General features: G+C 51.3%; 1 protein-coding gene across 1 annotated transcript; it reads right to left on the bottom strand.

Annotated features, from left to right (window-relative positions):
• Window positions 1–2,453: 2,453 nt before the first annotated feature.
• Window positions 2,454–11,962, bottom strand: PLEKHO1 (pleckstrin homology domain containing O1). The gene is made up of 6 exons (XM_068540691.1): window positions 11,794–11,962; window positions 10,963–11,109; window positions 6,269–6,409; window positions 5,448–5,552; window positions 4,970–5,071; window positions 2,454–3,274 (listed from the first exon to the last, which is right to left on the bottom strand). Exons 1-6 carry the CDS (start codon window positions 11,821–11,823, stop codon window positions 2,570–2,572), a joined length of 1,230 nt encoding a protein of 409 aa, XP_068396792.1. The 5' UTR covers window positions 11,824–11,962; the 3' UTR covers window positions 2,454–2,569.
• Window positions 11,963–12,399: the final 437 nt, after the last annotated feature.

The following is a 12,399-nucleotide window of genomic DNA, read 5'->3' as shown; positions in this document are numbered from 1 at the left end:
GCACAGTCCGTGGACTGGATCAGCTCGTGTACCAGAACACAGCGACAGTAACCCCATCCCCTAAGCCTCATTCAAACTGTACTCCTACCACCTGAGCTACTGTTAATAGCCCACTGAGTCAAACTAATAATAGCAGCAGCTGCCACAGCAGCTACTTACCAGCTGGCAGGCATTTTCCATACATTGTCTTTACACTTCCACTTTGCAGATGAGACAACTGACACTTGGAAAGCTTGTGCCTTGCCCAGGGTCTCATAACTAAAAAGTCAGAGTTTGAACCCAGATCTGTCTGGTTCCAAAGCTGGCCTCATTTTACCACCTTGTGGCCTGGTTTTGGTGCCTTAAGACTCCAGGAGCCTAGTGCCCAACTCTTAGTCTCCCGGGGTCCCTGATCTTTTCTGCTTCCCCTCACCTTTCTCCTCTCCGGTGTCTCCCTCCATCCTCTAGCTCCCCTGGGAGCCACAGATAATTGGCATGTTGGGATCTACATGTCATTCTTGCTTTTGTCTTTTTCTTCATTATGTGGGAGCGACAAGGAAGAGAAAGAGAGAAAAGGGAAAATGCTGGTAAAATAAATTAATACAAAATTGCAGACTTACATATAGAAAGTAAATATCATTTTAACCTAGACTTTCAATGTTTGTGACAACGGGTAGCTCTGCTGACCGTGCTTAGGGTTTAGGTGAGTGAAACTTGTTTGGAGGACAGGAAGTCTGGAGACCCAGGCTCCCTCCCCTCCTACCCCAGGAGACTCTGGGAATGACATGTAGGTGGCACTCTGGTGTACTCTCCTCACTCAAGGATACATGTGATTTAGTTAACTACAGGGTATATCTAGGGAAGATCGTCATGACTGTGAGTGGTGGGGACCGAAAGAGCATGAGAATCTCCCTTCCCTACAGATGTTCAGCTTGGACAGATTCCCCCATCTTGCTTACGGGAGTTATGGAGTAACGTCAGAGCAGAAGAGTGGCAATTGAGGGTCTGTGTCTTGCCCGGAGGATTTTCCTTGTTTCCCTCCTACCCCACCTTCCTGAGTGTCACACGAGAGCAGCTTTGTGGCCAGGCTGTACACACAGTTTGTCCCCATTTTCTCCTCTTCTCCCCTCTCACCCTTAGGTGAACTCTAGGTTTTGGCTCTTGGAGGTGAGAGGGGATCTAGGGAAGAGGATCAAGAAGCAAGCAAGGGGTCTACAAGTGACCCTCGCACAACGTAAGTTTGAACTGCGCAGATCCACTTACCTGCGGTTATTTTTCAATAAACGCTACAGTACTACACAGTCTGCGGTTGGTTGAGCCTTCAGATGCAGAGGAACCATGGATATGGAGGGCTGACTGTTAAGTTACAGGTGGATTAACCCTCGCACTTTTCAAGGGTCAACTGTACTTCAAAGTGTTTCTTTTAACCCTTCATTACTTGATTCATGGGGCTGTCCCCTTCTTTCCAAAAATCATTCATATGTTGCCTTCTTCTTCTCTGGACACTATCACTGTTATTAAACCTGACCTTAGAAACTTCAGAGGGAAGAAGCAATCAAAATGAGTTGTGTAGTATCTACCACAGACAAGAATGTCGGGGCGCCTGGCAGCTCCAGAGGTGGTCAGGAGGGTGGTGGTGTGAGCATAAAGATGGTTTTCTAAAGCTGGGGCTTGATTAGTGTTGGAAGCAAGGTTCGAGGACGGAGAGGGAGAGGCTACAGGAAACCCTAGCTTGGCCGAAAGAGGAACCTGGGCATGCATTTGGTTTTCCCCTTCATCCTACCCAGCTTGCATCACAAATTAGTTTCCTTTTTAGTTTGGTTCTTCCGTGGGGCTGACTATCCCCGGTTCCCCTGTGCTAGGCGCCCCTAGCCAAATGACCAAATCCATCCCATCCGTCCAGGGCTGTATCTCTGAATCAGTGTTGGGAAGGGTGTGAGAGATGAAGGGAAGAAACACCTCATACAAGAAAGCCAGGCAGCTTGATCTCAATCAGAGGCTGCTAGGCGTGAGAAGCCAGTGCCTGGCGGCGGGGCTGGGGGTGTTTTAATTGCACAAACCCTCCTCGGGGCTGGGATAAATTTCACTTGTGTGTGCGTGGAGAGGTGGCACTGGCTCCCACATCTCTCGAGCTACGGCTGAGTGGCTGAAATTTCACCCTCAGATCGAAAACTTGGAATGGGACACGAGAGACGCCCCACGCCTCCCCCCTCTAAACTTAGGAGCCCAGATACATCCTCGGGAGCAGCAGTATATTCCTCACCACACCCCAGAGGGCTGGTGCGTGTAACATGGTCAGACTGTGCCTTCGTTACCCTCTCTCTCTTCATCCAGGTGAAAGCTTCTTAATACTGCTGTAGGGGTCACCTCCTCCCCAGATCTGAGGCAATTTAGGTCTCAGAGAGATAGATGGGGGGAAAGGAGTTTGGGAAATAAGGGCTGTAGGAGGGTCGGGCAGCAGCAAGAGCAACGAATTTGATCGTGTTTTTGTTTTCTTTTTTGACTGAGGTAAATAAAAAAGCTGTATCCTGCAACACTTGGAGATAAGAGTCTGTCCACCCCCACACGTTCCAGACTCTGTCACCTTCCTCTACATCAGGCTCTTCCGGTACTGGCTATGCTGGCTGGGCTGTCTGAGGTGGGAGTCGGGGGTCTGCAGGTCCATCTGTCTGTACAGGTCCCTCAGTTCCCTGACTTCCTGCAGCACCCTCTTCGCCTGGCTCCAATTTGATGACGCCTCTCCCAGCAGCCGCTCTGTCTCCAGCAGCAGCTGTTCTGACTCAGAATCGGGAGGAGACCGAGGGGGGTCCTTGGCCTTTCGCTTCCCGTCTCCCAGTCCCTGAACCTCTGCCAGCAGCTCCTGAGTCTTCTCCAGTTTCCTCGCTACCAGGTCCTGGATCCGGGACAGCTGCCCCGGGTGGGGTGGGATGGGGGTCGGGGGGTCCTCGGCCCGCAGTTGGAGGGTGCGGGCTGCGGCAGTGTCCCGCTGAGACAGGATCTCCTCCAGGGAGGCACAGCGGCCTTTTTCTGAGGGGCTCAACTTCTTGGGTGCCTGGGGCGTGTAGGTGGCCCCTCTGTCTGGCTTTTCCCAAAGTCGGGGAAGGCCGCTTGCCCGGTCCGAGGAGGGCTGGATGCGGTCTGAGTCTGCCCTCCGCCGGCTGCCTGCCAGCTGGGCCACAGACTTGTCCAGGTCGACTCGAAAGCTCTCAGCACAGGAGGTTGGTTCCTCAGGGGAAGGGTCTTCCTCCTGGATCAGGTCCAAGGTCAGCATGCCATCCGAGGTAGAGGTTGAAGCCTGGAGAGGGAGAAGGAGGGAATGAAGGGGGAAGATTGTCGTCAGTGAGCATTTCAGGACTGACTGCCTGAAAGAGAAGCAGGCTGTGGTCATTTCCCTCCTCAACATGCCTTCCCTGAATGAGAAGCCCCCACTCCTGACACAGCCCTCTGACTTTGTTTGCTATTTCTTATTCCTTTGATAGTGACTTTAACTTCTTTCTTTTATTTTTCTGTGATTTAAAGTAATTTCTCCTGGGGGACTTCCCTGGTGGTCCAGTGGGTAAGACTCCGCGCTCCCAATGCAGGGTGTCTGAGTTCGATCCCTGGTCAGGGAACTAGCTCCCACATGCCGCAACTAAGAGTCAGCATGCCACAACTAAGAGTCAGCATGCCGCAACTAAAGACCCTGCATGCCGCAACTAAGACCCAGCACAGCCAAAGTAAGTTAGCAAATAAATAAGTATTTTTAAAAAATTACCAATTTATTAAAAAAAATAATTTATCCTGCTTGTTTCCCGTATTTTCCACTTTACTACGAGCTTCCTGAAGAGTGTTTTTCTCCTCTGTATTGTGGACTCTAAGCATCAGTTGGGTTTGACACATACAGGATGCCTGGCATGGCAGGGTAACTGTCCTTTTCCATCTGTATCCTCTGAGCCACACACCTCAACCCCCTCTGCTATTCTGACCTCAGAACCTCTTGCCTTAAAATAAAACTTGTTCTATTTCCAGAATACTGTAATTTTTAAAAAAGTGATAAGGGTATTCAGCACCTTATATGTATTGATACATATGTTGTTTCAATCATTCCTCACAGCAACCGTTCAAGTGGGCATGATTACTGCCCCACTTTACAGTTGGAGGCGGGCAGCTTCAGAGTACACTGCAAAGCTAGGTTCCAACCCAGCTCTGTCTGATTCCAAAGCCCATGTTCTTTCTTTCTTTCTTTTTTTAAATTAATTAATTTTATTTTATTTATTTTATTTTTGGCTGTGTTGGGTCTTCGTTGCTGTGTGCGGGCTTTCCCTAGTTGCGGCGAGTGGGGCCTACTCTTCATTGTGGTGCACAGGTTTCTACCGTGGTGGCTTCTCTTGTTGGAAGCATGGGCTCTAGGTGCACGGGCTTCAGTAGTTGTGGCAGGCGGCTCAGTAGTTGTGGCGCATGGGCTTAGCTGCTCCGTGGCATGTGGGATCTTCCCGGACCAGGGCTCGAACCTGTGCCTTCTGCATTGGCTGGCGGATTCTTAACCACTGCGCCACCAGGGAGGCCCCCATGTTCTTTCTACTATACCTGAGCACCTCTTTCCCTAGACACTTAGCGCTCAGACAAATGAAAGAAAATCCTTGCTCCTCTAAGTGCCTGTGATACATAATGCTGTTATCCGTCAGGATAGCTAAGCCACCAGACAGTAGCTTATGTTGCCTTGTACTGTATTCATCTCTTCTACTTTTCACTTCCCTTGTGGGTATATCTCATTTCCCCCAAAGGATGATACATTTATTGAGGGCAGGACTTTCAAATTCACAGTAGGTGCTGACTAAATATTTTTGGTTTGGAGGAATCAAGAAAGGGAACAGGGTGGAGGGACTTCCCTAGCCTTTGACCTTGGTACACAAATGCCTCTGGTGGGCTGTCTGAGATACAGTCCTGTCTGAGATGAACTGACATGGAGTTGGCCCTTCAGCAATTTTTACTTTCTTATAGTCTTACATACCACAGCCATTAGGTGTCCCCGAGTTGGGGGGCGCCGGGAGTGCTGGATTTTTGCCCTGTCTCGAGTTGGGTGTGCAAGATAGCTGTCCTCCTCAACGGTGACCTGAAGAGATGCACTGTGAGTCATGGGTGCTATTTGGAGACTCTGTCCCAACCCAGCTTCCCCTGAGGCCTGAACATGCTTGGACTGGGAAATAATCCCACCTCATGAACCGTTACTGAGCAAATCCAAGGGCAAGGGATGTATTGGACATGAAGCTTAAGCTCCTTAAGCTGGCCCATGCATCAGAAAGCAGGGAAAGAGGAGTTGGCAGAAAAGACTTAGAAGTTAGAAGGAGAATAGGGTTTCAAAAGGGAAATAAAGGAGCAGAGCTGGTGGGGAGCTAGTAAGTGGGGCCCACACCATCCTCTTCCCTCTTCAGTGAGTCATTCTGCTCCCTCTGCCTCAGCGTCCCCTTCCCCACAATAAGCCTCCTGACCTCATCCAAGATGCGGTTCTTGGCTCGGGTGATGGCGGAGTTGAGGGCATTGATCCATGATTCCTTCTCTTCTGGACTCACTGCCAGGAAGATCAAGTTGGGTGCCTGTGAGGAGAAGATTCTTGTTTCAGTCAGGGGTTTACAGTTGGCCTCACCTTGACAGTGAAGAAATAAGAAATTATAATCTCATTCTCTGAGACCCAGCTCTTGGAAGGAGAGAGATTCTACTTCTGGAGTCATCCGTAACTTAAGGAAATCAGCCTCTATTCCTGCAAAATGCCATTGCTTGGAGGCTGTTTTAGAAACGACCAATGAGGAGCTTAGAAGGGTACCAGATATTAATACGGCACTGGAGATAATGAGAGGAGGTTTGGTAAAGGACAGGTACTAAAATAAAGATCTTTAAATGTTTGAAGAAATAGAATGTGACAGGAATGGCTTCCCTGGGTTTCCTCAGACAAGAGAAATTAGATTCAGAATTTCAAGCACCTATCACGGTCCAGGGAAAAGTGGCTGTCTCCCTAGAGGGGTGTGTGTGTGTGTGTGTGTGTTTGACAGAGAGAGAGAGAGAGAGAGAGAGACAGAGAGAGAGAGGGAGAGAGATATGGTCTTTGTTGCTGGACAGTTTAAAGGCTGGCTTGCCTGGAAGGAAGGAAATGGCCATGATATTCTCAGGTTAAATAATAAAAGCTGGCAGGAGAGCAATCATTCAGGGCCTCTGAGCCAAGAGAGCCGAGAGAGAGGTCCTGAAGGGGAAGGATCTGCTCCCCACACCCTGAGCTGGTCAGCGTCCCCGTGGCCGAGGCGGCAGAGTGGCATACCGTGGTCCCGGGCTGCTTGGAGCGGGCAAGCGTGAACTTGCTGTGATTCTTCTTGCTCCTGCTCTTGGATTTCCGGAGCTCTTCACACTTCTCGTAGTCACTCAGGTCAAACACCTCTTGAATAGTTTTCTCATCTTTTACCTAGGGGAGGGTTGGAGGTGAGGTGCTGAGGATGAAATTACTTAGTCCCTTCTCCCAAATTGTTAGTTATAGACCAGTCTTGGGAACCAGAAGAAGCCTGAGAGGGGAGGGATGACCATAGGTTAGGAAAAGGCTGTCCTACCCAAGGCCCACAGAGGCCTGACAGTGGGGGGCAGCCCCCATGTCCTGATTCCTCAGGTGGGTTTCCATTTAAACCCCTTGTCCCCACTCCCCTCAGCCAAGCTACTGTTTCCAGAGCCCCAGGAGGTCTCTCTTCACTGTGACTCCCACTTTGTCCTTCAAAGGACATGGTTACAGGGCTAACAGTTTAATCCTATCATCCTGAAGTAAGCAAAACCCGGATGGCCCTTGATTGTCCAGAGGGAGGAGGTAAAGGCAGGGCCAGTATCAGGGGATGTCTGGAGGGAACAAAGGGCTGCCTCCGCCCTTCCCTGTCTTTTGTTTATGCTGTTGCTTTCTTATCCCATTATCCCTTGGCTCCTTCCTTAAATATATACTATTATGAAGAGCCTGATCTATCTCCTTCTTTTCAGAAGCTTCAGCACCACAGGAACAGCAGCCCCTGTGTTCAGTTTGTTGAGTTTGTTCAGACAGGGTGAAAAATACACCTGTAGTTCCTACCCCTCCTTCTTCCTTCCAAGGTACCGTGACAACCCAACCTAGCTCCTGTGGGCTTGAGAAGCCACTTAAATCATCCACTGCTCTCTAGGCAAAGATGCATTTATACTCTCCCTGGAGGACTACTTGGAAAAAAGTGTTCTGCTACCAGTTTCCATGATTCCAGTTTGAGCCCTTACTGCCAGGAAGTTCTTCCTTGTGTCTAAACTGAGCCCTTCCTGCTTGTAGAATCTATCTTGCACCCGGTTCCACTCTCAGCATGTCTATCCATCATTTGGATCTTAACTCCCTTGTTGAATGTCTAATCAGAGACCACAGTTCCATCTACATCCTCCAACCCCAACCAGCCTTTTATGAGTGCCACAAAGCAAATTCTACTAACATTTCTGCCAAGGTCCGTTTTAAACTTCTCAGGGTTTTTTCTCCTCTCCCCTAAGGTATTCCCATAGCCCTGATCCTCTGAAGCTGTGATTTGGCTTGCAAGAGGAAAGAAGCCTTCATCACTGGCCTGGACGGAGCAGCCTGTGATCAGAAAACCCTTTCACCCTCTGCTACTTATGCCTGGGATTGGAAGACCCTGTGGGATGAGCTGTCCAGGCTTTCCTGGGATGAGGATGGAAACCACCAGCACTTGTCTTGTTAAAACTAAACAAACAGTCAAAAGTAGCCTCATATGTTCCTTGGAAGACATCTGACCTCCCTGACTGGAGGTATTTCACAAAAGAGTCCCCACATCTCAAGCTCTGAAATAGGAATTGTGTGCCTGGAGGTGACTTCATCTATCCACCTGGTTCTCTCTTCCATCCCCCAGCCAATCTCTGCTCTTGTATCTGCCTATCCTTTTGACTTGGCGCTGGACCCAGGGGGCTGACACAGACTCATTCAGGTGAATGGCTGCTCATACACCCACCTTTCTTTGTTTCCACGTGGCCTGGCTCCTCCAGGGCTCTCCCCTATCCTGGGCTCCCGGGTTTTGGACTAGGAAGTGACCAGAAGCCTTGAAGGCTTGTAGGTGAAAGTGGACAAGATGCTGGCAAGGGGTGTCCCAGAACAATTCCCAGAAACATGGAAGCAGGGATGCAGGGTGATGCATCACTCCTCTTCCCCTCCTCCCTCAGAGCTGAGACTATCAGCAGAGGCCAGAAATCTTGGAGAGGAAAGTGCTGGGTGTGTGTTATGTAGCCAGGGGAAGAGAGTTACTTGTTCTGTTTTCCTTAGGGGAGGGGAACGGAAGGGGAGGGGAACAGAGGGGAAGGGAAGGGAAAGGGAGATATTCTGGCTTGGACACGACTGATAAGGAGCTCTGGGGAGCAGAAGACATTGACAGAGGTTAGCCCCTCATAAGGCAGGGGTAGGGGATGGGGTAAGGCAAGCAGTGAAACAAGCATATTCCAGTGCCCAGGGAAGATGGACAACTCCAAGACCCTAGTTCTCCACTGTATTGTTTTTGCTCATCTAATTCCCACAGTCTCATTTATAATTACCACCCACAAAAGTCAACCCTTTCCCCTGATTCTTTCTCCTTAGCCCACAGAAAGGAATTTTTCCCATGCTTGCCAAAAAAAGATGCCCTGAACTCAATTTCCTCTACCATGAGGTCTCCCTAAGGTCTAGTTTCTGTTCCTATACATCAGCTCCATGATCATAAGGTGCCCTTTGACTAAGAATGAAGAAAACGATTATTAACAACAAATACAGAAGGATTTCTTCGGTGGGGGCAGTTGCAAAAAAAGACAGTCGCAAATTCTAGGGGAGAGGGTTAGGGATTTCCTGCATTAACATGTAAATTACTGGGACTTCCCTGGTGGTCCAGAGGGTAAGACTCCGAGCTTCCCAATGCAGGAGGCCGGGGTTCAATCCCTGGTCAGGGAACTAGATCCCGCGTGCATGCTGCAACTAAGAGTCCGCATGCCACAACTAAAGATCCCACAGGACGCAACGAAGATCCTGCGCACCGCAACTAAGACCCAGTGCAGCCAAAACAAATAAATAAATATTTTTTTAAAAAGCCCATGTAAATTACAAACATCATACTATATTAAAAAAAATCTTGACTCTGTTGGCTCTGGAGCTTTTGGGAAGTGGACAGAATAAAGCCTATAGTCCTTGATCAGTTTCACCTTTAACCTAGGCCTTTGTAGCGTGGAAACTGGCCCCAAAGAAGAGTACTACCAACAGGCTTGTTCCCTCTTCTCCTATGCCTTTCTCAGCAGTGAGCAGTTGGCCCCATGATCGGTCAGATGCTCCTGACTCACAGGACACCAGACATCCTAAGCTGAGGTCATTCCATCCTTTCCCCTGTCTCAGTACCCCTTCCTCCACAAACAAGGGTCAACTACGCTCTTTTGCCCCCTGACTCTGTTCTTTGAACAAATACAAACAAGAAAAAGATGTCTTGTTCCTTCTACCCTTTCCCTGATCACATGTTTTCCCCACTGACGTGTGGGAAGTTCTCCCTGATTGCTCACTAGAGTTTCCTGCCATTATGGAGTTCAGGGAAGACAGGAGATACACTTTGACACTTGCCTAAGAAAAAAAAAAGCCAGAAAAAAACCCTGGAAAGCCCACAAATTGTGGAAAAACCTTGGGTAGGATTTGGGGTTGGGTAGTGGTGACCCTTAAAAATAAATTCTCCTGTCAAAGTGTTTTCTCACCTCGCTCCATCACCAAGTTCTCAGCTTAGTGTAAACAGCAAGGTTTAAATACCCTTATGAGGGATCTCTTTGGCCCTGGCACAGCTTAGTTCTTTCTTAGCTGCCTCAGTAGATGTCCTGTTCAGATGAATACTTTCTCTAGGACTGCGCATGTGTCTATTTCAATACCATAAAAGGATTTATTTACCTAAATATAGTCTATGCAGAAAGCAGAAGAGGTTAGAACTCAGGGAGGACTTCCCAGTTAGCCCTGGGTGAGGGAATACAGAATGGGGGCGGGTGGAGGGTCATCCTACCAGGGGAACTCAGGACAGTCTCCTAGGCGATGCTGACACAGTCGCAGAGGTAGGGACTGGAATGACTTCTAACCCACGGAGGGGCAATTTCAGTTTCTCAATATTACTATGTGTCATTTATCCCAAGAATTAGAGATAACGGAGAGAATAATCTGGATTCAATATGTGGGCGCAGGTTCTGACCCAATGTGGACTGTGGTTTTCATTTTAACTATAGCCCCAAAGACACAGAGACACACAGGGGTTCATAACTCCATTCTCCCTTCTGATATAACTGGTGGGGGGCAGCTGGGCAGGAAGGAATGGAGAATGAGTTCCTTGCTTCTTTTTTTTCAGTGGAGTGGGGATGGGGAACAGAGAACATGTTGGTTAGGGACATTGGCTTCAACAGAAATAACTGCCACTTACAAATACTCTACCTGAGGTCATGTGAGACTGACCCTGGGTTGTATGTGTGTTTTCTGTGATTCAGGGCAGCTGTACTACTGATATGACTTGCATATGTCCCTGTGAGAGACAGGAAAGGGGAGGCTAGCTGGGTTGGGGTGGGGAGGGCAGGAAGGAGTGGAGAATAAGCTGAACAGTGTTTCAGCAGCAACAGCAAAGAAAAAATAATCCTACGGTCAGCTAGAGGCCAGGATAGGGTAGAGGCCAGCAGGGGACACTTAAAACTTTTGGGACATTCTTGGGAGGGAGTTATCATGGTTGTCAGAAAGGTATTTCCAAAGAAAAATTTTTAAATAAGATGCAAACTCAACTTCCAATTCTAACTCCGGTCTCCTCATTAAAGGGTGACCTTTCTCTGCAGATAAGATGGGGGTAGAGACCAACCAGACGGCTGAACTAGCTTTTGGAACAAAATGAGGGATGAGGTAAGGGGGAGATGAGAAGTAGATAAGACCCCTGCGGAGAGACAAAGTGGGGGCTGAGAAAACAAGGATAGTTAGCGGCAAAGGGCACCTACCTCTTTTTCGGAGATGTAGAGCTGGTCCCCTTTCAGAACCACGTAGCGGTTTTTCCAAATCTCCCTGAAAATCCCTTTCCCGCAGAATTTCCGGACCCAGCCGACCTTCTCAGGCGGTGCAGACTGATGATTTCCATCCTGAGGCCCCTGCCCCCCGAGCCAGATGAGAACCACACGGTTAGGTGATTACAGCTTTTTCCTCCTCCCGTTCCGTCCCCGGCGCCCCCCTCAGTCCCCGGTCCCCTCCTTCCCGCGTCCGCCCCGCCGCAGCTGGAGTCTGGGAGACCCGCGTTCGCTCCCCACTTCTTCAAAGCCTTTCACTCCAAGGAACTCGCTTCCCCATCGCTCCCCTCCCCCTTCTCCCAAATAAACAACTGGAACTGCCAGTGGAAGGGGTGAGGGCCGGGCTGGAGCCGAGGGGTGGCCTTCGGGTCTCCGCCGGGCCCCCCGCCCCCTCCCCCAGCCTCCCTCCTCGCCGCGCCAGGATTAACGGCATTTTATTTTATTTCTCATTGTCTTCTCGCCGCTGCAGAGCGCGATGCCGGCGGCCGCCCGCCGCCCGAGGAAGGGGAGGCCGGGGGTCGGGCAGAAACTCAGCCAAGTTAACCCCCAGCCCAAGTAAACAAACAAAAGCCCCCGCCGGTGCCTCGTCGTGGGGCCCAGCGCGCCGAGGCCGAGGCTAAGGGGACCGGCGACCGGGCCACGGGCCGGAAGGAGGGGGCTGGCGCGGGGCGTCCCCGGCCCCCAACCCAGCCGCCCGCGGCCCCGACGGGGCTGGGGTCCTCGGGGCACAAAGTCAGCGGCGGGCACGGGGCGGGCGGGCGCACTCACCCGCTTGGTGGAATTGTTCTTCTTCATCATTCCGGGCGGGCGGGCGGGCGCGGGCGCCGAGGGGCGGCCCCGCGTCGGGGGCCGAGGCCGCTTCGAGGGGGCTCCTGCCCAGGGGGAGGGTGCGGAGAGGCCCCCGGAGCCGCCGCCGCCGCTCCTCCCTCCCTCCCTCTCCCCTTCTTTGTAGCTCCGGTTACACTAAAGGCCGGCCTCCCTCGCGCTCGCACACACACGCACGCCCGCTCCCCGCCCCTCAGCGCCCTCCATCCCGGCGCCCACGCGGCCCGGGCCCCCGAAAGCTCCCCCGCCGCCCGCCCGCCCGGCCCGGCCCGGCCGCTCCCCCGGCCCGGCGCGCTGTGGGCGGCCCAGCCCGCGCCCCGCAGCTCCATCCACCCGCCCGCTGACGTTGTGAGTTCAGAATAAAGGGCGAATCGCCGAGCCGGAGAGAGTGCGCTCCCTCCACCCCCCTCCTTTGTTTCTGACTCACTGAGGGTGAAGAAGACAGACCTAAACCCCACCGAAGGACGGCGTCTGGAGGGGCAGGGAGACCGAGACTCGCACAGACCGCCGGAGCGAGAGGTGGAGCCAGAAAAGACAGCCCGGGCCGAC

This window comes from Eschrichtius robustus, chromosome 3, assembly GCF_028021215.1.
Source record: "Eschrichtius robustus isolate mEscRob2 chromosome 3, mEscRob2.pri, whole genome shotgun sequence".
NCBI lineage: Eukaryota > Metazoa > Chordata > Mammalia > Artiodactyla > Eschrichtiidae > Eschrichtius > Eschrichtius robustus.
The sequence above is the reverse complement of the archived record's forward strand: the minus strand, read 5'-3'. Positions and strand labels throughout refer to the sequence as shown.